This window comes from Salvelinus sp. IW2-2015, linkage group LG19 (genome assembly GCF_002910315.2).
Source record: "Salvelinus sp. IW2-2015 linkage group LG19, ASM291031v2, whole genome shotgun sequence".
In the NCBI taxonomy this organism is placed as follows: Eukaryota; Metazoa; Chordata; class Actinopteri; order Salmoniformes; family Salmonidae; genus Salvelinus; species Salvelinus sp. IW2-2015.
Window position 1 is genome coordinate 9,995,853 of NC_036859.1, and position 27,759 is coordinate 10,023,611.

The 27,759-nt window shown below is 42.6% G+C and overlaps 1 protein-coding gene across 4 annotated transcripts; it reads left to right on the forward strand.

Annotated features, from left to right (window-relative positions):
* The first annotated feature begins 927 nt into the window (after nucleotides 1-927).
* On the forward strand, nucleotides 928-27,759 carry LOC111979297 (DDB1- and CUL4-associated factor 8). Of its 4 annotated transcripts, none has more exons than XM_024009745.2 (13): nucleotides 928-1,630; nucleotides 4,202-4,272; nucleotides 20,450-20,539; nucleotides 20,730-21,367; nucleotides 21,534-21,674; nucleotides 22,453-22,547; nucleotides 22,715-22,825; nucleotides 22,951-23,081; nucleotides 23,208-23,315; nucleotides 23,584-23,714; nucleotides 23,898-24,017; nucleotides 25,400-25,516; nucleotides 25,624-27,759. In XM_024009745.2, the coding sequence occupies exons 2-13, from the start codon at nucleotides 4,236-4,238 to the stop codon at nucleotides 25,729-25,731; spliced, it is 1,827 nt and encodes a 608-aa protein (XP_023865513.1). In that variant the 5' UTR covers nucleotides 928-1,630; nucleotides 4,202-4,235; the 3' UTR covers nucleotides 25,732-27,759. The 4 variants fall into 4 exon arrangements, with proteins under 4 accessions (XP_023865513.1, XP_023865517.1, XP_023865515.1 ...); XM_024009749.2 differs by having other exon boundaries at nucleotides 4,202-4,251; XM_024009747.2 differs by having other exon boundaries at nucleotides 4,221-4,272.

Below are 27,759 nucleotides of genomic sequence, written 5' to 3' on the forward strand. Positions count from 1 at the left end.
TTGACCAGACCATTGTGTCATGGCTCTCCTTCGCTCTGTACCACGAGAGTCGCGTCAACCAGGCAGTCTCCCAGGGTTGCTTATCTTCTTCAGCCAGTGAACTGTTGTCTCTAAATGAATTTACAATTCAATCAGATACAATTTTATTGCGTTGATATCTTGACTTGATATAATGTGTGAGACCTACGCCGTTTAAATGTAACCAATAGAACATCAAGACTTGAATTAATTTTAATAACTTTTTATTTTGGTCAGCAACTAATATAGAGCACGATTGGTCAATGTAAATGGATTTTGGAACAAAATATCCCTATTAAAACAACTACCAGAAATTACACTTGACTCTCAAGAAAAGTGAGTTCAATGATAAAGCAGTAAATAATACTGAATTGTGAAAAAGCAGTAAAAACTTAAGTCATGTGCATTATTCAATCGCCCTCCATTTAACCCTAATCTTTAACCAGCATCTCGGCCTCCAGATCGATGTCAATCTCTTCCTGAGTTAAATAAAATGGAAAAATGAATTAAGCTTTATGCCACATCTTTTTAAGTACGGACGCATCATACCTTTTTGCTTATCTGAATTTACGGGTTTTACGCACCAACCAAACTTCTGGGAGAGCGCGAAGTCACGTATCATTTGTACATTACTTTATACAAAATGTAGGGATTCGTTACATTTGACCGTGTAAAACCTATCAGTACTACTTATTTATCTGAGAGCGAGACGGATATATATACACTGAACAAAAATATAAATGCAACAATTTCAAAAAATGTGCTAAAATAAAAGAATACATGTTTTCACTTTTTGGGGTAATGTGTGTAGATGGGTGAGAAAAAAAATCGATTTAATAAATTTTGAATTCAGGCTGTAACACAATAAAATGTGGAATAAATTAAAGGGTAATAATACTTTCTGAAGGCACTGTAACTATAGATTTTCTGATTAATTAAGAAAGCTTAACTTAGATATGCGTTTTTGGTTGTTGAGTCAATTAGACCATGCCCATTTCAAGCGTATCCTTGTAAAACATAAAAAGTTATTTCAGAATATTTAGGCAAGTTAGCTGGCTAACTCATTGATTCTGCTTTGTAGTAAACCCCTCTGCTCGACCTTCCCATCGCTAAAGGTTATTCAATTGTAATAAATAAAATAAAAAATATAAGCTATTATGCGCATCATGATGCCATGTTAATGGACTACAGGTGGGAAACCATGTTCACCTAACTTCACTTATTGTTATGTGTAGGACAAATATGATCGATTACAGAAAGTACATTGTATAAATATTTAAAATATTTAGATTAGATGACACGGTGCATTGCACTGTATAATAAGAACGGTGCATTGTTGTACACACAAACTTCCGGTGAAAAAAAGTCCTTCGCCGGAAAAGGAATTATGAAAAAAAAAAAAAACAAGCTGAAACGTCAAAACATAAACAGAGCAAACACGCGTCGTCTTTAATTTGACCGCCTCTTTATACACACATTCCTCATGTCGTGTGTTTTTCCAAGATTTTCTATCCAATATGCTATAGCTAGCTAAGTAATAGCTTGAAGACAATACATCTGCACCGAAGATTAGGACTAAACGACGTACGCCTCGGTGGGCCTACGACTAGAGGTAACATTAGCTAGCTAGCATGTTTACATGTAACGTTAACTACCGTGAAATTGGTCAAAGTCCTGAACAATATTTAACTAAATGTAACAATGTGTAGATTACCGTTTCAAATCAACCAACAGAATACTTCGTGCACGATAGTTAGCTATCTCTGGTTAATTTTAAGTAACATGGTGGCCTGTCAGCTGTTTTGTTAAATGTCAGTGTTGCTGCAGCAAGTAGCTAAGATTAGTTTGACAGTTACTGTTAGTTAGCTTACTCCGTCTGATTAATCAGGCTGTAATACATAATTAATTGGTATGTATACACAGCCTGAAACTAATGACTGCAACATCGTGTAAATACATGTTCCTTAGAAGCCAGAATGTTTTATAAAATTGCATTTTAACGTACTCTACCGGTTGTCCGTGGTGTTAGTCCTTCAGATGGGAGACATTTTTTTAAACAAAATATTGACAGGAAAGTAATGATTACCCGACTTTTTAGAGCGCCAGTACTGAAGTTGACATTTCTATCACCTGGCACATGCGCAAAACCATCTAAACGACTGTTGACTTAAAGGCAGAGTTCAGTACATTTAAAACGTAATAGAACGTTCAATGAATGGAAACGATGCAGTTGAAAAACGGGGAGGGTAGGGTTGTAGATTCAAAATGCACCGCTACCCTTTTAGAACGTCACTCATTGCTTCAAGCCAAAGCCTGTCCGTTCAAAAACTACAATAACGTTTTGGGAAAACGTGCCATTCAGTACAAACCGTTTAGCAACGTAGCAAATTTTCAAGCGAACTCAACGCACCCTTGTTAGTGTGCATGCATTGCGTGCATATACTTCAATCTTGTACACATTAGTGATGGGGGGAAAACAATCCATACAGTTACATATCGGGATATTGTTTTTCGAGGATGTATCGTCTTGACAATATTGCAATATTATTTTGCTCAAGTTGGCTGTACCTGCACCAACCATCATCGTAGCCTTTTCTCCATCTTCTTTTTAAATAGGGAGCCAATTTTGTTTTAAGCGCTTTTATTTCATTGACTGACCAAAACTTGTTTTCTCATGGCTCTTTCTTGTCCCTCTGCAGCAGACATAAGGTGAGAAATGTGTTTGAAAGAACTAATTGCAATAAAAATCACATTGAGTCGCTATACATATATAATCATGAGAATCGCAATACATATAGTATCATGATAATATCATATCGTGAGGTCCCTGGAAATTCCCAGCCCTAGTGCACGTGCCTTTGGTCATGAACAAACATGTGCACATGATGCATACATACTAACTGAAGTCAGCAGGTATTTACATGGTTTTGTGCATGTGCCAGTTGATAGAAATGGGTAAACTATACTTTCTTGTGGATATATTGTGTCAAATTTTGAGCAGCTGAAGGGCAAACCGCACTGATAACCGGTAGAGTACATTCAAACGTAATTGTATTCAACATTCTGACTAGTAAGGAACATGTACACGATTTTGCAGTCAGTTCCAGGCTGTATATACCAATAAATTGTGCTAGCTTACTAAACCACTCCATGGTGAGGGAAACTTCTGATGAACCACCAACAAAATGGAGCAGAGACCAGGCTTTGTGGAATCTAGCTCAGACTACAATGATTCGCCTCAGATCAATACTTCAAAACATTTAAATTATGAACCGCTAACCTTGTACCTATGTTTGTCCTCTGTAGTTGCGTGCCATTTGCAAATGTGCAGGTGCTAATTTAATCTCAAATAGGAAACAGTGGGCCATTTTTATTAACGTTTATTGAAAAAGTATGGATTTCACCTAACACAGACTACAAAGGACAAACATAGGTACAAGGTTAGCGTTAAGTAGTGATCTTGGGCGAATCAATGTTGTCTGAGCTAGATTACACAAAGCCTGGTCTCTGCTCTAGTCCGTTGGTGAATTTCATCAGAAACTTCCTTCACCGTGGCGTTAAATCAGCTAGCTTACTCCAAGTTACTGGCTGCAAAGTTAGATACACATGAAACTAACTGCCAGTCTATAGGTGCACACTTGATTTCATTAAAGGAAAACTCCACCCTAAATCTATCTTTTGGTATTTGTTTGAGTAGTCCATTGTTGATATAGTCCCAAAATGTTTTGCATGTCAGCAATCAAGTCTTCAAGATAAATAACTTTCAAAGTACGGAAATACAGCCGGTATAATGCATTTTGCTGTCTGTATTTTGAAACGCAAATATATCTTAACCTGATTGCTGACATGCAAAACGTTTTCGGACTATATCAACAATGGACTAATGAAACAAATACCAAAATAGTTTTGGGGTGGAATTTTCCTTTAAGGCCTATTTGCTGATGTGTTTAGCTAGCTAGTTTGCAAGATTTCAATCATATAACTTAATTTGTTCATTAGTCACCTTAGCTAGCTGACTAAACTGGCTAGCTGTCTTGAGTGATGTCTTGCTACATTGCTATAACTTAGAAGGTCAAGTCAGTTGTTTGGACATATTGCAATTATTGACCATCAACATAATTAGGTGTCTTCAAAAGCAGCCAGCAATGTAATTCACTTGACCCTGTCTCTCTGTTCATTCCAGGCTCTCCTTCTGTCCACAGGAAGAAAGAAACAGGATGGCAGAGGCAGATGGTAAATCCAGTGTGCTTAACGGTGAGGGATCACACAGGCCTCACTGTTGCATAGTTTTCCATAAGCACTGGCTGTCGGCTAAACAGGCGAAAACAGAATCATTGTCAGTCGGCTACTTTTTCCACTTTATTAATTAACTAGGCCTCATTTCATAAAATTGTTTCAATTTTCCAGTCAGAAAAGTCTTTATATCCTTCTTCCGCTAGAATAAACTATATACATATTTTACTGATCTATTGATAGAACAGGCGCCTGTCAGTCACAAAGCGAGCGACGCAAGGGAAACACTGCTGGTTTGTCAGTCTGCTGTCTGTCCCGCCTCTCGGTACCCGTGTTATTTTCGTACGCTGTGGTTGGCTGTAGTCAAATGTATTTTCACAGAGGGAGAGCATGAGTCTCCTGTGAGTGAATTTATACGTCCCATGTAATGTAAGTGGTAACGATGAGTTGAAATCCACTTAATTATTGTTTTGTTGCAGATTCATATAGCCTTCTACTGAGTCGGGGCGCATAGGCTATTTACTGTGCTTTGATTGATGACCAAACAGCTTGTGTTGACTCGTTTATAAAATGTGTCGAACTGACTGAATAAAGTCAATCTCTTAAATCCCTTTGCTATTCATAAATCATACAATGTATTCATGACCATGGTATCACATCAGGACAAGTAAACCAAATATCTTGTTTGTATTTTCCTAGGACTCGAAGCCCGTGTCGAGACTTGCCAGTGACCTTTAAAGTGACTCGTCAGTGTAGCCTAGTTATGGGTTGGGTTGTTCGCGAACGAATGTCTCTTTTTAAAAATAAAAATGTTTAGGTCAACAGAATAAACCCCGAATTGCATCAGTGAGAGCCGTTAATTTGGCTCCTTAATTTGCATACTGGTAGGCTACTACTGCTTTTTGGCAATTATCTGCAGATAAATTATGAAAAAATGTGATGAAGATGTTGAATCCTCACTGCAGGAACCATAGGTAGTGGAGAGACAGCCTCATTCAGTGTTTTTCATTAGCGCCGGCCGTCGGTTAATCAGCCACTTAGACTCATTTTCAGCCGGCTACTTTTTCCACTTGATATTAACAAGGCCACTTTTCATATAAAAGTTTCAATTTGCTAGTCCGTCGAGCCCTCTCCTCCTAGATAAGCATCTTCTAGCGATATATTGATAGGTTAGGTGCGTCAGTCACAAAGCGAGCGATCACACGGAAGAGCAGTCTGCCATGTGTCCCGCCTCCAGGTACAATTTGTGTATACGGTGGGAGAGAGGAGAGCATGATGCGCGTGAATTTGAACGTCCCTTGTAATGTCAGTGGTAACAATGAGTCGAAATCCACTTGAATGAATTATTGTTCTCTGTCGCATTCATTTATTTTCTTTCGCTTGTTTCACATAGCCAGCCACGCGGAGTTGTGGTGCACAGCCTATTTACTGTGCTTTGATTGACAACTGAAGAGCAAGTGTTGACTAGTTTATAAAAAGTGTTGAACTGACTGAAAGGCGGGACAGACAGCAGACTGACAAACCAGCAGTGTTTCCCTGTCGTCGCTCGCTTTGTGACTGACAGGCGCCTGTTCATCATAAGACTTGAAAAGAATGCGTCAGTAATTCGTTTATCCCTTTGCCATTCTCCTATATCCCTTTGCCATTCTTAGATCATTCAACGTGGTTATATGTCCATGCTAACCCATCAGGACACGCAAACCAAAATATGAACTTTCCTAAGATTTCGGTGCTTGCCAGACAGTGACGCTAAAGGCTTTTTGGTGATTATCTGCAGATAAATTATGAAAACATTCGATGAAGATGGCAAATACTCACTGCAGGATCAATAGGTAGTGGAGAGCCTCATTCAGTTTCAAATATAATAATTAGGATGCTCACGGAATCGAACAATATTTAAAAAATGCATTGACCTTAGTAGTGCATCAACTAAATATTTTAAAAAATAATTACTTTGCCCAAGTTCATCATAAGACTTGAAAAGAATGCATCAGTAATTCGTATTTCCTGCAACTTCCTGAAGAGGCAATGAGAATGTCTGTGTGTGCAGTGTCTACCACTTTTTGTAGCCGTTAGCATTGATGCTAATGAAAACAGTCTTCTGGTAGATGAAAAGGCTTTCCCAAAATCCCTCTGTTAAATGTTAACTACAAAGTAACCTTTGCTTTCCTGGCAGAATGATATCATGATTATTTTAATCAACCCAGTGTAGCAAACTCGACTATCACATGTGCTCTACAAAAACACAGCTAAACAACAGCCTCTTGCTAGATGTGCACTTGAATTAAAAGGTAACTACACCCAAAAATCTAAATTCCCTAGATTTTTCTAAGACCTCAAAAGTCTCCTGATGTGTTTTAGTTGTACTATTTTCTACATTGTAGAATAATAGTAAAGACATCAAAACTATGAAATGACACATGGAATCATGTAGTAACCAAAAAAGTGTTAAACAAAATATATTTTAGATTCTTCAAAGTAGCCACCATTTGCCTTGATGACAGCTTTGTACACATGGCATTTTCTCAACCAGCTTCATGAGGTAGTCACCTGGAATGCTTTTACAACAGTCTTGAAGGAGCCCCCACATTATGCTGAGCACTTGTTGGCTGCTTTTCCTTCACTCCGCAGTACAACTCATCCCAAACCATCTCAATTGGGTTGAGGTCGGGTGATTGTGGAGGCCAGGTCATCTGATGCGGCACTCCATCACTCTCCTTCTTGGTCAAATAGCCCTTACACAGAACCCAAACCGGCTGCGCGCCTGCGCCATCGTGCATACATTTATTTTGTCCCCCCACACCAAACGCGATCACGACACGCAGGTTAAAATATCAAAACATACTCTGAACCAATTACATTAATTTGGGGACAGGTCGAAAAGCATTAAACATGTATGGCAATTTAGCTAGCTAATTTGTCCTATTTAGCTAGCTTGCTGTTGCTAGCTAATTTGTCCTGGGATATAAACATTGAGTTGTTATTTTACCTGAAATGCACTAGGTCCTCTACTCCGACAATTAATCCACACATAAAACGGTCAACCGAATAATTTCTAGTCATCTCCTCCTTCCAGGCTTTTTCATCTTTAAACTTATATGGTGATTGGCATCTAAACTTTCATAGTATTACTGCGACGACCGGCAAAACAGTTCGTCTTTCAATCACCCACGTGGGTATAACCAATGAGGAGATGGCACGTGGGTACCTGCTTCTATAAACCAATGAGGAGATGGGAGAGGCAGGACTTGCAGCGCGATCTGCGTCAGAAATAGGAATGACTTCTATTTTAGCCCTTGGCAACGCAGACGCTCGTTGGCACGCACGAGCACTGTGGGTGCAATAATTGAATAACATGGATTTCAAAATGTATTTTGCAACGCTCGCGCACGCGACGTGTCTGATCTGGTCAGCATGTTACACAGCCTGGAGGTTTGTTTTGGGTCATTGTCCTGTTGAAAAACAAATGATAGTCCCACTAAACGCAAACCAGATGGGATGGTGTATCACTGCAGAATGCTGTGGTAGCCATGCTGGTTAAGTGGGCCTTGAATTCTAAATAAATCACTGACAGTGTCACCAGCAAAGCACCATCACACCTCCTCCATGCTTTACGGTGGGAACCACACGTGGAGATCAATCGTTCACCTATTCTGCGTCTCACAAAGACATGGCGGTTGGAACCAAAAATCTCAAATTTGGACTCATCAGACCAAAGGACAGATTTCAACCAGTCTAATGTCCATTGCTCGTGTTTCTTGGCCCAAGGAATTCTCTTCTTATTGGTGTCCTTTTAGTAGTGGTTTCTTTGCAGCAATTTAACCATGAAGGCCTGTTTTACGCAGTCTCCTCTGATGTTGAGATGTGTCTGTTACTTGAACTCTGTGAAGCATTTATTTGGGTTGCAATCTGAGGTGCAGTTTCATCATAGCGCTTGATGGTTTTTGCGACTGCACATGAAGAAACTTTCAAAGTTCCGGATTGTCTGACTTTCATGTCTTAAAGTAATGATTGACTGTTGCTTCTCTTTGCTTATTTGAGCTGTTCTTGCCATAATATGGACTTGGTCTTTTACCAAGTAGGGGTGGCCCTAGCCCTCACCCTCTGATCCAACAGGTCCCAGACGTGCTCAATGGGATTGAGATCCGGGCTCTTCGTTGGCCATGGCAGAACACTGACATTCCTGTCTTGCAGGAAATTACGCACAGAAAGAGCAGTATGGCTGGTGGCATTGTCATGCTGGATGGTCATGTCAGGATGAGCCTGCAGGAAGGGTACCACATGAGGGAGGAGGATGTCTTCCCTGTAATGCACAGCGTTGAGATTGCCTGCAATGACAACAAGCTCAGTCCGATGATGCTGTGACACACCGCCCCAGACTATGACAGACCCTCCACCTCCAAATCGATCCCGCTCCAGAGTACAGGCCTCAGTGTTGGGCTCATTCCGTTGACGATAAACTCGAATCCGACCATCACCGCTGGTGAGACAAAACCGCGACTCGTCGGTGAAGAGCACTTTTACCAGTCCTGTCTGGTCCAGCGGCGGTGGGTTTGTGCCCATAGATGACGTTGTTGCCGGTGATGTCTGGTGAGGACCTGCCTTACAACAGGCCTACAAGCCCTCAGTCTAGCCTCTCTGAGCCTATTGCGGACAGTCTGAGCACTGATGGAGAGAGTTCCTGGTGTAACTCGGGCAGTTGTTGTTGCCATCCTGTACCTGTCCCACAGGTGTGATGTTTGGATGTACCGATCCTGTGCAGGTGTTGTTAAACGTGGTCTGCCACTGCGAAGATGATCAGCTGTCCGTCCTGTCTCCCTGTAGCGCTGTCTTAGGCGTCTCACAGTACGGAATTTGCAATTTATTGCCCTGGCCACATCTGCAGTCCTCATGCCTCATGCCTCCATGCCTAAGGCATGTTCACTCAGATGAGCAGGGACCTTGGGCATCTTTCTTTTGGTGTTTTTCAGAGTCAGTAGAAATGCTTCTTTAGTGTCCTAAGTTTTCATAACTGTGACCTTAATTGCCTACCGTCTGTAAGCTGTTAGTGTCTTAACGACCGTTCCACAGGTGCATGTTCATTAATTGTTTATGGTTCATTGAACAAGCATGGGAAACGTGTTTAAACCCTTTACAGTGAAGTTATTTGGATTTTTACGTATTATCTTTGAAAGACAGGGTCCTGAAAAAGGGACGTTTCTTTTTTTTGCAGCGTTTATGAATGCCCTGAATTCTATTGAGGCCATATCACCGTAAATGCTGCATGGCCAATGCAGACGTCGGATTGACCATGCACCCAGATGCACGAAGCACTTCTCTCTCCAGAATGTGCTCTCTTCTGCCAATTTGTGCACATTCATTGTTTCATAACTTCATTGTGTGAATTGTTTGCGTTTGATTGTTAGTGTATGTCAATTCCCCTTTACGTAGATCACCTGTAGTACATTTACCGTTAATTCCTATAATTTCTAACCTACAATGTTTTTCCTTTGGTTATGGTAATTATTTTAATGCATTCAATATTATTATTCCAGTCTTCTCATTGTCTGAGTGAACATATTGTTTGCAGAGTGCACAACCTATGCTATACTTGTGAAACACCAAGTTTTTGTTTAATTTCATTCCATTCATGAGATTTGGCAATTTAGTCATTGTTTTTTGTTTGGAGTGCTCCTGTCAATGATGAGTAAGAACGCACACACATAGAAGTAGGCCTATAGGCTACCTGAAAAATCTTTCCAGCTCTCTCCCTTTCGATAGCCAGTCGGCGTGAAAGCGAAAAATGTCATGCACTGATCCAGTGGAAACTTCGTAAAATAGGCCTACCTGATTACTGCTTATCGGTGCTTGACTTGGACTGAAATAGGTTCCGATACTCATTTTGGATGCTGGTACTGTTTATATTTAGGTGCAGGAGCTCCACAATACCTTTGAGCTAATATTCTATTAGAGGAACAGGAGCACAGTAGAACATTTGAGGTGCCAGTGTTGTGCCAAAAAAGTCCCCCCCCCCCCCCCCTTCTAATTTCCTTAATTTTGTCAAATACTTTCTGTGGCACACATCAGAGTCAAGTACTTTCTATAGAACATACTTCACGTCAGGGTAGGCAACCACAATGAATAATTAATGTATCTGTGTTATATTAAACATAGAGGGAGTAAAATGTTGGCAAGTAATAAACATTTCAGAACAGTTATGGCTGAATTATTATTATCCTTACACTTTCAAAAATACTAGTCGAATAAGACATCGGAGAGATGATGAATTTTGGCAAAGAGATTTATTTATAGACTAATACAAATCAGTAGTGGATTTAGGTACATGGGCAGTCGCCCAGGGCGGCATCTTGCCGGGGGCGGGCGCTGAAGGGTGGGTTCGCCCAGGGCGCCATACAAGCTAGAACCGCCATATACACTTACAAACAAATAGCCAAACCGAAAACTGCAGACAAAAATGCTTTCTGGTACTAAGATCAGTGAAATGTAGGATAAACTGACAACGGGGTGAAGAGCAGAAATCTCAACTAGCAAGCAAGTCGCAGCAATGAAGAATTCGAACGGGGGGAGAATTCTGGCAGGGGGGAGATTTTCTGTACTGACACCTGTACTCCGCTCCGGTGAGCACCTGCCCAAGTCAAGCGCTGCTTCTTATCCCTTGCGCAAATAGCCTATAGCTGTGTCTGTTCCGAGCTCACTGGCAGGGAAATAACTGAGGGCCCAGCATGTTTTATACGATGTTGCAAGTTCGCTAGCAAGTTCGCTAGCGCAAACTTCGGGGCTGGACACAATTGTTGATACAATGTTTCAAGTTCGTTGCAGACAGGTCATGTGTTGCCAATGTCATTAATAGGATATTTATTTTTATCAGGATATTTTCTACCTGCAGGCTGCAATGTTTTTATTTGTTGGCTTTATGTAGGCTATTTTTACATCGTTGGCAATGGTAATAGAAGTTACTTTTTAGGTTTTCATTTAGATTTGGATATAATTTTTATTAACCACATGACAATGATTGAGATATGAAGATGTTATAAGTTAAATGAAACTTTCACGAAAATATGCATATGAAAACCATAAATGGCACGCAGATCAGTAGAAATGGTTGGATAAATTGGCTTTCAACATGAGAAAGGTTGCCAACTACTCGTGTAGCGTATTACCGGCTACTTCAGGAGAGTAATGGCAGAACCGGCGAAAGCCAGCAGAAGCGAGAGGAGAATGGTTGGGTCTGGTTAATACGTTTTTTTTTTTTTCTGGTTATCTAGATCTCTAGCGCCCTTGTGAGGCTTTTGTCTTGTCTTATTTCATCAAACCGTAAGCTTTAAGCATCAGACAAGCTCAATGTCTATAGTTGATTTTATTAAAACACATAGGGTGTGTCTATATGGAAAAATATACGTTTAAAAATTTCGACCAATTGAACAGAGGACTTATGGTTGACCAAGATTTCTTTTTTTGTCAGGACAGCCTTAAGACTTTTCAATTTGACCTATTAATTTATTTTTCAAGATAATGTGGGCTATTTATTTAATTTCTGTTTTTTAATTAAATGCATAATTTGAAGAACAAACATTGTAGCAAAAAAACGGTAAATGACATAAGGTCCAATGCATCTGTTTATATCAAATCATGATGGTGATGCCACTAGGCAGGCCAAAACTCAATCCCACCAAAACAGGCTAACATTTCAGGCAGCCTTTTCAAACAGCTCTTACACTAAAAGGGCATTATCATTATTTTCACAGTATTATTCCAACCTCAGTGTGGAAATGTATATAAACACAGTGTGGAAATGTATATAAACACAGTGTGGAAATGTATATAAACACAGGAAATCTAGTTTTTGATTGCACTGGGCCTTTAATCTCAAGAGAAGACCGGTTTAATGTTGTAACGTCCTGACCAGAGTTATTATGTGTTTTGCTTGTTTAGTGTTGGTCAGGACGTGAGCTGGGTGGGAATTCTATGTTGTGTGTCTAGTTTGTCTGTTTCTATGTCCAGCCTAATATGGTTCTCAATCAGAGGCAGATGGTAATCGTTGTCCCTGATTGAGAATCATATATAGGAGGCTTGTTTTGTGTTGGGATTTGGTGGGTGTTTGTTTCCTGTCTCTGTGATTGTCTGCACCAGATAGGTCTGTCTCGGTTTTTGCACATTTGTTATTTTGTATTGTTGTTTGTAGTGTTTCACTTGTTCTTTATTAAACATGTTTAACACTAGCCGCGCTGCACTTTGGTCCTCTCCTTCACCCCTGGAAGAAAACCGTTACAAATGTTCTCTTAATTAGAAAATTGTCCTGATCATATAGACCTAGACCATATCCAAAACAACTAACAAAACACTGAATTCATACATTGTTCAGTAATTTAAATTGTAAAGTGATGTCTTTCTACACAATACCACATCTACATTTTCCAATATGGGAGGTAAACTCTATAAAGTATTGTCGTGACTTTACTTTCATTAATCTGATGACTGTTATTTATCTAATCAATTATGTTTAATTGTTACCCAATTTTAAATTAATCATGTAACAATGAACTCATTAGGAATTTGGGGCACCACGAGAGCAGTTCTTTAGAGTTAAATTCGGGAGCTGGTAACTCTTTAAAGGTCTTTACCTATCACATCCATAAAACAGTCAACATGTTAACCATAACCTCTTATCATATCATCATTATGAACAGTCGTAACCTCCTGCATCTGCAAAAACCCCAGCCTTACTTATGATTCAGTACTACACAAATTGGTTTATTTATTTACTAGCAAACTAAATGATAACATACACACTTAATGCATTAGGAAAAGGTCCCTAGGTGACTGACACAATATGGTGGCTTTTTACAAAAGGATATGGAGGGAGAGAGAGAAAGAGACACTTATTGTTGATACATTTTAGAAACTAGCCTCACAGTAATCATATACTTTGCACACAAATCCGCAGCAAGCTTGTAAGGCTCTGATTGTCCAAAAGGGTTCCCCCTTTCCCGTCTTCTACTGTTGTTCACTCTGGAAGATGCTCCTTGGAAGATAGGCTAGCCTGCCGTGTTTATGGTTCCCATTGGTGATAAGAGTAGTAGAATGCGGTGATTTGAGAAGAGTAGTAGGATAGGATGGTTTGAAGAGTAGTAGAATGGTCCCACTTAAATGTGCTTTTCTAGATATTTGACTTAGGACAGCTAATCAGCTGTACCAGTGATTGTCTAGGGAGGTGAGCTACTCGCCTCCACCTCGTGTTGATATTCAGAGTTGGAACCACTTTGGATGTGAGCTGCAGCTACACGCCTCTCTGGTCTAAATGTTAATTTCTTGAACAATCCTTTTATGCAATCTGGTCGAAAGGGACGGTTTTGTCAGGCTGACACGCTCTCTGACCTTACTCGGGGCGTGGCTACTTACTGTGCAAAGTTTATAGCCCGAAGTCCAGCACGCTATCGACTTTGCCACAATTCTTTTATTTTCTTTTTTTTCTCCCCAATTTCGTGGTATCCAATTGGTAGTAGTTAGTCTCGTCTCATCGCTGCAACTCCTGTACGGACTCAGGAGAGGCGAAAGTCGAGAGCTATGCGTCCTCCAAAACACAACCCAACCTAGCCGCACTGCTTCTTGACACAACGCACATCCAACCCGGAAGCCAGCTGTACCAATGTGTCTGAGGAAACACCGTACACCTGGCGACCTGGTCAGCATGCCCGGCCCGCCACAGTAGTCGCTAGTGCGCGATGAAACAAGGATATCCCTGCCGGCCAAACCCTCCCTAACCCGGACAACGCTGGGCCAATTGTGCGTCGCCCCATGGACCTCCCGGTCGCGGCCGGCTACGGCAGAGCCTGGGCTCGAACCAAGAATCTCTGGTGGCACAGCTAGCACTGCGATGCAGTGCCTTAGACCACTGCGCCACCCGGGAGGCCCGACTTTGCCCAAATGTATTGATTGGTGTTGGGGCCGATCGTAGCTAAAAACACTTTATCAATTGGAATCTTTAACTTCTTATGGCTGCATGGGCAGTATTGAGTAGCTTAGATGAAAGGTGCCCAGAGTAAACTGCCTGCTCCTCAGTCCCAGTTGCTAATATATGCATATTATTATTAGTATTGGATAGAAAACACTCTGAAGTTTCTAAAACTGTTTGAATGATGTCTGTGAGTATAACAGAACACATATGGCAGGCAAAAACCTGAGAAAAAATGCAAACAGGAAGTGGGAAATCTGAGGTTGGTCGATTTTTAACTCATCGCCTATCGAATACAGTGGGATATGGATCAGTTTGCACTTCCTACGGCTTCCACTAGATGTCAACAGTCTGTAGAACCTTGTCTGATGCCTCTACTGTGAAGTGGGGCCGAAGGAGACGGGAATGAGTCAGGTCTGCCATGAGCTGACCATGCGCGTTCACATGAGGGAGCTCTGTTCCATTGCACATCTGAAGTCAATGTAATTCTCCGGTTGGAACGTTATTGAAGATTTATGTTAAAAACATCCTAAAGATTGATTCAATACATCGTTTGACATGTTTCTACTGACTGTTACGGAACTTTTTGACATTTCATCTGCTTTTAGTGAACGCGCTTCCTAACTTTGGATTTATTTACCAAACACGCTAACAAAAATAGATATTTGGACATAAATGATGGGCATTACCGAACAAAACGAACATTTCTTTTGGGAGTCCTGGGAGTGCATTCCGACAAAGATCAGCAAAGGTAAGTGTAGATTTATAATGCTATTTATGAGTTTTGTTGACTGCACAATTTGGCGGGTAACTGTATGGCTTCCTTTTGTTGCTTAACGCTGTTCTCAGATTATTGAATATTGCGCTTTTGCCGTAAAGCTTTTTGAAATCTGACACAGTGGTTGCATTAAGAACAAGTGTATCTTTAATTCTATGTAAAACATGTATCTTTCATCAAAGTTTATGATGAGTATTTATGTTATTTGACGTGGCTCTCTGCAATTTCTCCGGATATTTTGGAGGCATTTCTTTTTTTTTCAATTTAAAGTTTAAAGTTTTCTTTTTTTTCAATCAACCAACAAAACACATTCCACATTCACAGATGTGACAGACTTAAAGAAAAAAAAATAAAGAAAAGAAAAAATATTGTTTATATATATATATATATACAGTGGGGAGAACAAGTATTTGATACACTGCCGATTTTGCAGGTTTTCCTACTTACAAAGCATGTAGAGGTCTGTCATTTTTATCATAGGTACACTTCAACTGTGAGAGACGGAAATCTAAACAAACATCCAGAAAATCACAGGGTATGATTTTTAAGGTAATTATTTGCATTTTATTGCAATGACATAAGGGTTATGAGGGGGCGTGGGGTGGTGCAGGTGGCGTTGGTGGTCTCTGTGTTTGTCGTGGTGTGTGTGGTTTTGTGTGTGCATTGTTTTTCCAGGGTCACGGAAGGTTCAACAGGTGCCAGTTATACAGGTATGAGTGGAGAACAGGAGGGCTTCTTAACGAAAACACGTAGACAGGTCTGTGAGAGCCGGGAATTCTTAAGTGTGCAGTGGTGTGTTGGATCGTCGCGCGCCCCCAAAAACCTCCCCCGTGTCCCCCCCCCCCTTCCACCCGCCCCCCCTTTACCCCCCCACCACCCCCCCAGGTTTTTTTTTTAAAATGGAAAATTTTCTTGGTGTGTTCCGAGGTTCGCAGGCTCTCACAGACCTGTTAGTTTTTCTTTAAGAAGCCCTCCTGTTTCTCACTCATTACCTGTATTAACTGCACCTGTTTGAACTCGTTACCTGTAAAAAGACACCTGTCCACACACTTCAATCAAACAGACTCCACCTCTCCACAATGACCAAGACCAGAGAGCTGTGTAAGGACATCAGGATAAAATTGTAGACCTGTCAAGGCTGGGATGGGCTACAGGACAATAGCCAAGCAGCTTGGTGAGAGGCAACAACTGTTGGCACAATTATTAGAAAATGGAAGAAGTTCAAGATGACGGTAATCACCCTCGGTCTGGGCTCCATGCAAGATCTCACCTCGTGGGGCATCAATGATCATGAGGAGGTGAGGGATCAGCCCAGAACTACACGGCAGGACCTGGTCAATGACCTGAAGAGAGCTGGGACCACAGTCTCAAAGAACCATTTAGTAACACTACGCCGTCATGGATTAAAATCCTGCAGCGCACGCAAGGTCCCCTGCTCAAGCCGCGCATGTCCAGGCCCGTCTGAAGTTTGCCAATGACCATCTGGATGATCCCGAGGAGGAATGGGAGAGGTCATGTGGTCTGATGAGCAAAAATAGAGCTTTTTGCTCTAAACTCCACTCGCCGTGTTTGGAGGAATAGAGGATGAGTACAACCCCAAGAACACCATCCAACCGTGAAGCATGGAGGTGGAAACATCATTCTTTGGGATGCTTTCTGCAAAGGGGACAGGACGACTGCACGTTTGAAGGGAGGATGGATGGGGCCATGTATCGCGAGATCTTGACCAACAACCTCCTTCCCTCAGTAAGAGCATTGAAGATGGGTGTGGCTGGGTCTTCCAGCATGACAACGACCCGAAACACACAGCCAGGGCAACTAAGGAGTGGCTCCGTAAGAAGCATCTCAAGGTCCTGGAGTGGCCTAGCCAGTCTCCAGACCTGAACCCAATAGAAAATCTTTGGAGGGAGCCGAAAGTCCGTATTGCCCAGCGACAGCCCCGAAACCTGAAGGATCTGAGAAGGTCTGTATGGAGGAGTGGGCCAAAATCCCTGCTGCAGTGTGTGCAAACCTGGTCAAGAACTACAGGAAACGTATGATCTCTGTAATTGCAAACTAAGGTTTCTGTACCAAATATTCAGTTCTGCTTTTCTGATGTATCAAATACTTATGTCATGCAATAAAATGCAAATTAATTAMTTAAAAATCATACAATGTGATTTTCTGGATTTTTGTTTTAGATTCCTTCTCTCACAGTTGAAGTGTACCTATGATAAAAATTACAGACCTCTACATGCTTTGTAAGTAGGAAAACCTGCAAAATTGTCAGTGTATCAAATACTTGTTCTCCCCACTGTATATATGCCTTCCAGCTGTGGATGTCTATTTCAGCACCGTTTCGCGCTGCTCTGAGACAAGCATGTTTACTATGATTACTTGTCAGACTGCACAGTAACCTAATAAACAAATGCAGGTGGCTTATATCTTCAAAATGCTTTCAATGCTTTATTATCCAAATATAAAAGCATATACTGTACTGTATTTCTTCAACATCTTTATGCTTTCAATCAAATAATGCTAAAAATACTCTTTCAATATGCAGATGTTGATTTTAGTTATGGATCCATAACAAATTACTATGTGAATAAATATCACTGATTTACAGAAATATTGTGACAAAGTTGTCTAATGAAGGCAAACAATTTAGAATCCTCCAATCCTCTTATGCTGTAGCCTACACCTGACCGTCACGTTGTACAGTGCCATATTTTCCATTCCATCCTAACAGAAACCTTGAGGGTTTCGTTTTTCTCTAAATAAAAACACCATAATATTAATCAAATGTATTAATCCAAATTTATTAAAATCAATCCCATGTACTATGTTATTACAAAAAGGTTTTAAATTCTCTAGTAATGCCAATATGGGAGACTATCAAATGCTTCTCAAAGATGCCCTCTGGTGGTCAAACTAGCACTAACTTGCATTAACATAAAAAAAATGTCTGACAATTAAATAACGTGCCATAGAATGCTGCAGCAGCCTGCAATGTGTGCTGCAGTATGACACAACTTTTAAAGGAGGAACCACTGTATAGCTCACTACTGACTATTCCCCACGTTCTCTGTTAGGAATATTTTTGCAGTATTCGTGTTAGAGTTTCGGCGGGAAACCTCTGTGTAGACCAAGCACATTCCTCTGTGTAATTTGGAGAGGGATGTTCTCTCTCCTTGATTTACAACAGGGCGTGAGGTGTCGACCCCCCCCCCCCCCCCCCCCAGCTCCCTCCACTTTTCTGTGGGTGAGAGAGGGTCTGGTTACTGTCTGATCTGACCCTTTCAGATCCTCACAGGACAGTCATGACAGTATTTAGTAATTTCGCTGTTTACTAGAGGCCACCAAAATAGAGCTCCTTCAGCACAAATGTGTAGAACCCTGTAGTTTTTAGTTGGCTGGCTACTCTAGGCCTACTGATTTGAGTAAAATGTTGACAATGGAGTAGTCAACTGCTTCTTTCGGTGTAGCAAAGCCCATGTTTAACATCTGCCTCATTCTTCAATCCTACCTGTAGGTCTATTCATGGGTGCCTGACTTTGTGTAAAAGTGGGGGTGCACAAACCATTTTCCTGCAATTCTATATTGTTTCTCAACAGGGAATCCATGTTTAGTTGACAGAACACAGCCTTTTTTCTTAGGTTTATGCCACAATAAACTAAATTGAAAGAGTAATCTAGATTTAGTCCTTGCCACAATAAATACAATTGAAAGGGTAGACTAGATTTGTTTTTCTGACTAGATTACTAATCTACCACCTTCCACCCACAGTGATTGATTGACCGGTCTAAAACCCTACCAACACTGTAAAACCCTACCAACTTTTAACATTAAATCTGTCTTACTTAGAAAATAGTCCTGATCATATATACTGAACAAAAATATAAACGCAACATGTAAAGTGTTGACCCCATCTTTCATGACCTGAAATAAAAGATAGCAGAAATGTTCCATATGCACACATTTGTTTACATCCCTGTAAGTGAGCATTTCTCCTTTGCCAAGATATGCCACACCTGTCAGGTGGATGGATTATCTAGAAGCTGATTAAACAGCTTGATCATTACACAGGTGCACCTTGTGCTGGGGACAATAAAAGGCCACTCTAAAATGTGCAGTTTTGTCACACTACACAATTTGAGAATTTGGCAATACGGCCAACCGGCCTAACAACCGCAGACCATTTATAAACACACCAGTCCAGGACCTCCACATCTGGCTTCTTTACCTGCGGGATCGTCTGAGACCAGCCACACGGACAGCTGATTAAACTGAGGAGTATTTCTGTCTGTAATTAATCCCTTTTGTGGGGAAAAACTAATTCTGATTGGCTGGGCCTGGCTCCCAAGTGGGTGGGCCTATGCCCTCCCAGGCACACCTATGGCTGCGCCCCTGCCCAGTCATGTGAAATCCATAGATTAGGGCCTAATTAATTCATTTCAATTGACTGATTTCCTTATATGAACTGTAACTCAGTAAAATTGTTGCATGTTGCGTTTATATTTTTGTTCGGTATAGGCCTAGATGTTATCCAAAACAACTAACACACTGAATTCATAAATGTTCAGTCATTTTAATTGCAAAGTCATCTCTTTCTACTCAATACCACAACTAATTTTACCAATTTGGGAGGTAAAGTTAAAGTATTCAATAGCTGTGTGTTTCAGATGGAATCAAGGCATTATAATGTACCAGAGGCTACCAAAATAAAGCTCATTCTGCAGTTTATTGTGGGGGCATGCCCCCCGGACCCCTGAGCCAGAATATGAGAGCAGAGGAATTGTTGGAAATCCTGGAGTGGTTTTTGCTCACCTCCGGCACTCAACGTCCTTTCCCGCTTCCCAAAAAATAGCTCAGCAGGAAAGAAAAATGCAGCTCCAAATTAGCTCCATTCATTTTTTTTTTGCTTGAAAAGATAATTTAACAAACGCCCCATCTACTTTTGTGACTATGTTCCATTTGGTTTTGAAGTAGGCTATCGTAAGAAGCTTCAACATTTCAACATCATGTCGTAGGCTATTAAACAAGGACCTACCTGGTGAGATGCGGCCGCTGTGTTAAAAAACAAATAGCTTTTTCTCTACTCTATTGATTATCAGATACTTCAGTTGTAACTGGCTCTGTGGCGATTTCCATCTTACAGTTGATAGACAACTTTGAAACTGCTAAACTATTTTTTAAAATAAATACAACAGAATAGGCCTAATTTAAAAGAACAATGATGAAGGAAATGAAAAATGCTGTGCAGAGCATGCCCAGAGCTCGTGGCTGAGCAGTACCGGAGCGAAAGAGACGGCAGACAGCTGCTCCACTCCATTCACATCCTCTGGCCCAAGCCCGGAATTCCCTTGCTGGCTACTTTTTCTATTTGGCTGGCTACTCCATGTTCTGCTTTTGGCCGACTGGAAATACAAACTCCACCAGAACCTGCTATGTAAAACTAATGTGGGAATCTCTGTACGTTTGATTTTCAGATGGGTCCGAGGAGACAGATCCAGGAGAAGACCAGCGAGGGGAGGGAGATGCTTCTGCAGCCACAGAGGGACATTCTGGCTCTCAAGCAGGTAGTAGAAGAGGACTATAGCAAATAGCTGTCATAGTTCAACATCTAGCCACGACACAGGACACCATGACTTTGACATTATACACTTAATATTTGTTTTACAATGGATGAGTTTCCTCAACACTTCTTGATAGTAACTCTTTTTACTCAATGTGTGACAACTTGCTCTCTTGTCCAAATGCTTCCCTTAGCTCCCAGAGAGGCAGGAGACGAGGCTAAGGATAAGCCAATGCCAGATGCTAAGGTTGCAAGGGTGACTGGAGAGGAGGAGGAGGAGGACACAGACAGCATGGACGGCAGTGGCCTCTACTCCCTGACCGAGGAAGGGGAGCGAGAGAGCGAGGGAGGTAGAAGAGAGAGAGTGAATGAGAGGGATGCAGGAAAGCGGGCCGCCAGAAAGAGGAACCGCCCAAGTGGTGGCACCACCCACCACTCCTCCAGCTCTGACGAGGATGACGATGACGAGGAAGAGGAGGAAGATCAAGAGGAGGAAGAGGACGAGCAGGCCATGGACGCGTGGTTGGGGGCGGAGCTGCGTGACCTCAGTGGGCCGTCATGGCGGGCCGTGCCCTCCCTGAAGTCGAGGGAGATTGGCCGGGGCTCGCACCAGTTTGTGAGGCGTGTGTGTGGTGCACGAGGCTTGGTCCAGAGGCTGGAGCTCCAGGGGCGCCTGGAGAGACACACTGGCTGTGTGAACACCCTGCACTTCAACCCCTCAGGCACACGCCTGGCCTCCGGCAGTGATGACCTGCGGGTGGTAGTGTGGGACTGGGCACGTCGCCGTGCTGAGCTCGAGTTTGACAGCGGGCATAAGAGCAACGTCTTTCAGGTTAGGGGAGAGGACAATCAGGCTAGGATGGGATTGTAGAAAAGGGCAACATTTCTGGTGTTGACAGACAACCATTTAACAAGCCATTGTAAAATGAGAAAGGTAAGCTATAAATGTGGTAGGGGACTTTTGAGAGATGTTGAAATGTACCTTTCTTCCTCCCCAGGCAAAGTTCCTGCCACACAGTGGAGACTCCACCCTGGCCATGTGTGCCCGGGATGGTCAGATCAGAGTGGCTGAGCTCTCTGCCACTCAGCGCTGCAAGAACACCAAGAGAGTGGCTCAGCATAAAGGGGCAGCACACAAGGTATGGAGACCATGTGTATACCTCAGGAGTGTGGTTGTATTCGTGATAATGAGTTTCAACATTTGTCCAAGAAGCCAGACTTCGGTTTGCGGCTCAAATGAAACCCTATTCTCCATATATTACATAACTTTCGACCAGAACCCTACAAGGAGTATATTAAACATTACTAAGAACACCTTTCTAATATAGCGTTGCGCCCCCCCCTTGCCCTCAGAACAGCCTCAATTCGTCAGGACATGGACTCTAAAGGTATCGAAAGCATTCCACAGTGATGCTGGCCCATGTTGACTCCAATGCTTTCCACAGTTGTGTCAAGTTGGCTGGATGTCCTTTGGGTGGTGGAACATTCTTGATACACACGGGAAACTGTTGAGCGCGAAAACCCCAACAGCGTTGCAGTTTTTGACACAAACCGGTGCGCCTGACACCTACTACCATACCTTGTTCAAAGGCACATCTTTTGTGCAATCAATTTCTCAATTGTTTCAAGGCTTAAAAATCCTTCTTTAACCTGTCTCCTCCCTTCGACTATACTGATTGATTTAACAAGTGACACCAATAAGGGCTCATAGCTTTCACCTGGATTCACCTGGTCAATCTGTCATGGAAAGAGCAGGTATTCTTAATGTTTTGTACACTCAGTGTTTGTCAGCTTTGGTCAAAAGTAGGGCACAGTGTGGGAAACTGTTTGTCATTTGAGATGCAGTAGTTCTAAGCCTTTTTAAGCTGAGACCTGAGATGATTTAAGTGTGTTGTGTTTGTTCTGTCTGTGTGTCAGCTGGCCCTGGAGCCAGACTCTCCCTGCTCCTTCCTGTCGGCTGGGGAGGACGCCATAGTGTTTGCCATCGACCTGCGCCTCGACCGGCCTGCCAAGTGAGTCAGGACGCCTTACTGCAAGATCACCTGGACATTACTGTACTAAGGTCATTCGTTTTCCCTGACCATGTGACCAGACCAGGAATAACTCCAGGCCCAATGTATAACATAACAGCTGTTTAACCCTTTACCCACTTTGTTTTACTCTTTTCCTTTTCTCTCAGTAAACTGGTGGTGGTGAAGGAGGGGGATAAGAAAGTGGGGTTGTACACCATATTTGTGAACCCTGTCAACACACACCACTTTGCTGTGGGTGGGAGAGATCAGTATGTTAGGTGAGACTCAAATCCCTTTTATAGGTGTATCGTAAAGCAGAGGAAGTGCAAAGTGCATTCTCTTGGATTCTGCACATTCTTACTATGTTCTCTCTCTTACCTCTCCTCAACTTCAACCTTTTTAGGATCTATGACCAGAGGAAGATTAATGAGAATGAAAATAATGGCGTACTGAAGAAGTTCTGTCCATCTCACCTGGTATCCAGCGAGTCCAAAACTAACATTACCTGCTTAGTGTACAGTCATGATGGCACAGGTAAAGCACATGACTCAAACACATTTTTATTCACAAGTCTGAGGTCCTCTGGCTCTTGCTGTTATGACTGTCCTCATGTCTGTTCTCCCCATTAGTGACCATGTCTCTCTCGGTCTGTCTGTTCAGAGCTCTTGACTAGTTACAACGATGAGGATATCTACTTGTTTGACTCCAGCCACAGTGACGGTGCAGACTACCGCAGGAGATACAAGGGCCATCGCAACAACGCTACAGGTACTGGGGGGGAATAAGGGGAAGGAATGATTATGAACTAGTCAAATATAAGTAAAGAAAACAGCACATACACCGGATAGGTGCAGTTAAATTTGTTATTTTTACAGGTCAGCCATTGTAGTACGGCGCCCCTAGAGCAAATTTGATCTAAATGCCTTGCTCTAGGGAACATTGATGGATCTTTCACCTTGTCGGCTCGGGTATTCGCACCAGCGACCTTTTGCTTACTGGCCCAACGCTCTAACCGCTGGACCTCTCTATTTCACAGTGAAAGGGGTGAACTTCTACGGCCCTAGCAGTGAGTTTGTGATCAGTGGCAGTGACTGTGGACACATCTACCTGTGGGACAAGGTCTCCGCTCGCATTGTCCAGTTCATGGAGGGAGACCGAGGAGGAGTGGTGAGAGAGGGAAGGAGGGATGGTGGGTGGGAAGCTGTCTGATGATAAAAAGGGCCTCGGTGCTTGAAGAAGCTGGCGAGCGCAAGCAATACTCTCAAACAAAATTGTACAGTATCAGTTTCAAAGTTTCACTCATTCATCTCAATCTGTCACTTCACGCTTTGTCTCCTCCTCTGTTCCCAGGTCAACTGCCTGGAGCCCCACCCTCACCTCCCAGGTCTGGCCACCAGTGGTCTGGATCATGACGTTAAACTGTGGTCCCCCACTGCCGAGAATCTCACAGGGCTCAAGGGCCTCAAAGACGTACGGTTCATACCATTCTATTCACACAAACCACAACATATCACCAATATCCCAAACATTCCCACGACATATAGGCTTAATGGCGACGAAGAACATGGCTGACGTTTTACATTCTCCCAACCAATTGTGCTATTTTGTTATTTTTGTTTTGTGTAAATTATTTTTTAACTTATTGTGTACATAATGTTGCTGCTACCGTCTCTTATGACCGAAAAAGAACTTCTGGACATCAGAAAAGCGATTACTCACTGCGGACTGGAAGAAACTTTTTCCTTTAACGAGTCCGACGAGAAGGATATCCTGCTTTCAGTGGAACAGGCCCAGATCCACGCCTTTTGCGTGAAGAATAGATGATGCTGGAAAAGGGGACACAGATTGGGGATCCTGCTGAGAATCCGGAGACGAGCGAGTAAACTCCCAATGCCTTCCATTCATCTTGCTAACGTGCAATCATTGGAAAATACAATTGATGACCTACGATTAAGATTATCCTACCAACGGGACATTAAAAACTGTAACATCTTACGTTTCACCAAGATGTGGCTGAACGACAATACGGACAATATAGAGCAAGCAGGATTTTCCATACACCGGCAGAACAGAGACGCTACCTCTGGTAAGACGAGGGGTGGTGGTGTGTCCCCTCAGGAGACTGAAAAGATTTGGCATGGGTCCCCAGATCCTCAAAAGGTTCTACAGCTGCACCATCGAGAGCATCCTGAATGGTTGCGTCACCGCCTGGTATGGCAACTGCTCGGCATCTGACCATAAGACGCTACAGAGGGTAGTACGGCCCAGTACATCACTAGGGCCAAGCTTGCTGCCATTCAAGACCTATATAATAGGCGGTGTCAGAGGAAAGCCCATAAAACTGTCAGACTCAGTCACCCAAGTCATTGACTGTTTTCTCAGCTACCGCACAGCAAGCGGTACCGTAGCGCCAAGTCTAGGACCAAAAGGCTCAACAGCTTCTACCCCCTGAACAATTAATAAAACCGCAACCGTACAATTTACATTGACCCCCCCTCCCTTGTGTACACTGCTGCTACTCGCTGTTTGTTATCTATGCGTAGTCACTTCGCCCCCACCTACATGTACAGATTACCTCAACTAGTCTGTACCCCCCGCACACTGACTCGGTACAGGTGCCCCCTGTATATAGCCTTGTTATTCTTATTGTGTTACTTTTTTATTACTTTTTACTTTATTTGGTAAATAATTTCTTAACCAACAGTGCAGTTCAAAAGGAGTTAAGGGCTTTTAAGAAAGTATTTCACGGTAAAGTCTACACTTGTTGTATTCGGCGCATGTGACAACGTTTCATTTGAATACTGCATACCAAAGCTGTTAGTTTTGATGTGACTGTTGTTGTGGTTGTTCAGGTGATGAGGAAGAACAAGCGTGAGCGTGATGAGGACAGTGTTCGCCATGGAGACCAGTACGACACACAGCTCCTGTGGTTCCTCATGAGGCACATGAGAAACAGACGGCCCCAGAGGGTAAGTCGAACACACCACAACCCACCCACCATGTGTAATCTCTATTCCAGTAATCAAATCAGTACACCCCCCGCTCTCTCTCTCCCTCCCTCCCTTTTCTTTTCCAGACACGTCGCGAGGGTGCAGAGGGAGACACTGATGAATCGTGGAGCTCTCCAGATTCCTCTGATGAAGAGGACGGAGGGCCAGACCACGTCCAGTGCATGTCCTCTTGAGCCAAAGAGACATGCGAGAGTACACACACACACACTCTTTATTGTCCTAGAATTTATCCACATAGGCAGGCACTATCGACACACATGAACACTGAGAGACCATAAGTAACAGTAAAGGTATTCACATACACACACACACACACACACACACACACACACACACACACACACAGGCAGACATAAGTACATACACACAGCTGAGGGGTAGGGAGGGTGACTAGTATAAACCAAGACACAAAATAGAATTTCTTATCCGACAGGGAGTGAATTGTAGACAGTTTTGTTCATACAGTCTGCTGATGCAAATAGTCTCAACCCTGATTTTGTTCTGATCTGTATTAGAGGTTGGCTGATGAATGCTCACATCCCTAGACAACCACTTGGACTCGTACACCCATATGTGCTCTGCCAAGCCCCTAAGAACATAACCACTTCAACAACACACACATTTCACAATCTGCTGAACGTCAGAGCACACATTTACCCCACTCTCCTTAACAACCTCTCTCCCTCATACTTTTCTGTTGGTGATGGCAGAAATGGAGGGATGGGAAATACACCTTCTAACCTCTGATCATCCCCCAAATGTGATTCACTCCATAGATTTGAAACCCGAGCCCCTTACACTTTCTACACCCTCTTCTTCTCGAAGTTAGCTTCAGAACATCAGCACGTGGCCAATCAGTTTAGCCTCCAGATGGCTTATACCAGGTGACTTCTTCCCTTCCACTCTGCTGTGTTGCTTTTCGTCTCCCTCAGCCCAACCCCCACCCCCCTCCCACGCTACTGAGTGCACTTTAATCAGGGATATATGGTGTGAGTTTCTTAGACAAAGTGTGCGTTTGGCGGCCAACCATGCAATGTTATGAAACATTGGCTACATTGGCCCCCGGAACAACCTCGGTGACGTCAAGGTGTACTCTCTTCCTCTGAGAGTACATTTGACTCTAGTTGTTTAGTTTGGGATTTGCACTTAGCAGGAATGTCTGAAACAGAGCTCCGGCTGGAGCAAGGAGAAAGAAAGATTCCCTCTGCTTCCACCAACTTAACCTCCCCCATCCTTCTCCTTTACACTCCTGGACGAGCACCCTGACCTCAGCCCCTCCCTCCCTAAGCCATCCTCTCTTCCGTTGAGAGTACATTTCGCTGAGACGGTGAGCTGGAGGGCTACTGAGGACCACCTGGATGGTCTCATTGCATAATGCATACAGTATATACATCCAAAAGGTTTCTCACTTTTCTGTTTGAGGAACCCTGATGATGAGGCCCTAAGCCTCGGGTCCTGCTACCTACATCCACGGCTCATGCCAGCCGTCAGCCTCTGCCAGAAATCAGCCTCCATAAAGAAGGAACGAGGTTTGATCAGCCTCTGGAGATCAGATGTAGAGACTGCTGTTTGGCTCTCTTTTTGACCTGTGTGGGCTTTCAGAAGCCATTCTCTATATCTGGGCCCATCTGCCCATTCAGGCCTCTGGGTCTGTGTTATAGAATTCAGGCCAGGGGGACAGAAGAAGGGAGGATTGATCTGCTTGCCATTTTTTTATTTTTTTTGTGGCAGCGATAAAGTCCAGCTTTTTTCTCATTTTGTATGAGAATTATAGAAGTTAGATCAATTGATATGTACATATATTAAAACTGTAAAGAAATCATCTTTAGCAAATTGTTTGACTTTAGAAATAATTTGTCAAAATATTTGATTGGTATTGATGCAGAGGTTTATATTATATATGAGGACAAAGTACTTTTAAAATGAAGAGACAAAGATGACGTAATTTGTTTTTTCTTTTGTAAATTACCTCCCCAATTGTTACATTAGCCTATATCGGCAGGATTCAGTTGAACAGTGAATTGAGTTTGGTTCCTTTTCATTTTCAATTTTCTCCCTTCAAGGTCTTGACCTATTTTTCTTTGTTCTTGAATGCATCTTTTAGGCTTTTGATCAATGATTTATTCCACTGCTGCCTAATATTGTGTTCTACTGGTGCAGTTGGAAACATGTACGATTTGTGCAATAAACAGAAGACCGTG

What these genes read in the sequence shown, in the direction of transcription:
- LOC111979297 (XM_024009745.2), top strand. Translation starts at nt 4,236, where the DNA reads ATGGCAGAGGCAGATGGTAAATCCAGTGTGCTTAACG. An exon ending in ACATTCTGGCTCTCAAGCAG is followed by an intron (nt 20,540 to 20,729) that starts GTAGTAGAAGAG and finishes TGCTTCCCTTAG; the next exon opens with CTCCCAGAGAGGCAGGAGAC. An exon ending in ATAAGAGCAACGTCTTTCAG is followed by an intron (nt 21,368 to 21,533) that starts GTTAGGGGAGAG and finishes CTTCCTCCCCAG; the next exon opens with GCAAAGTTCCTGCCACACAG.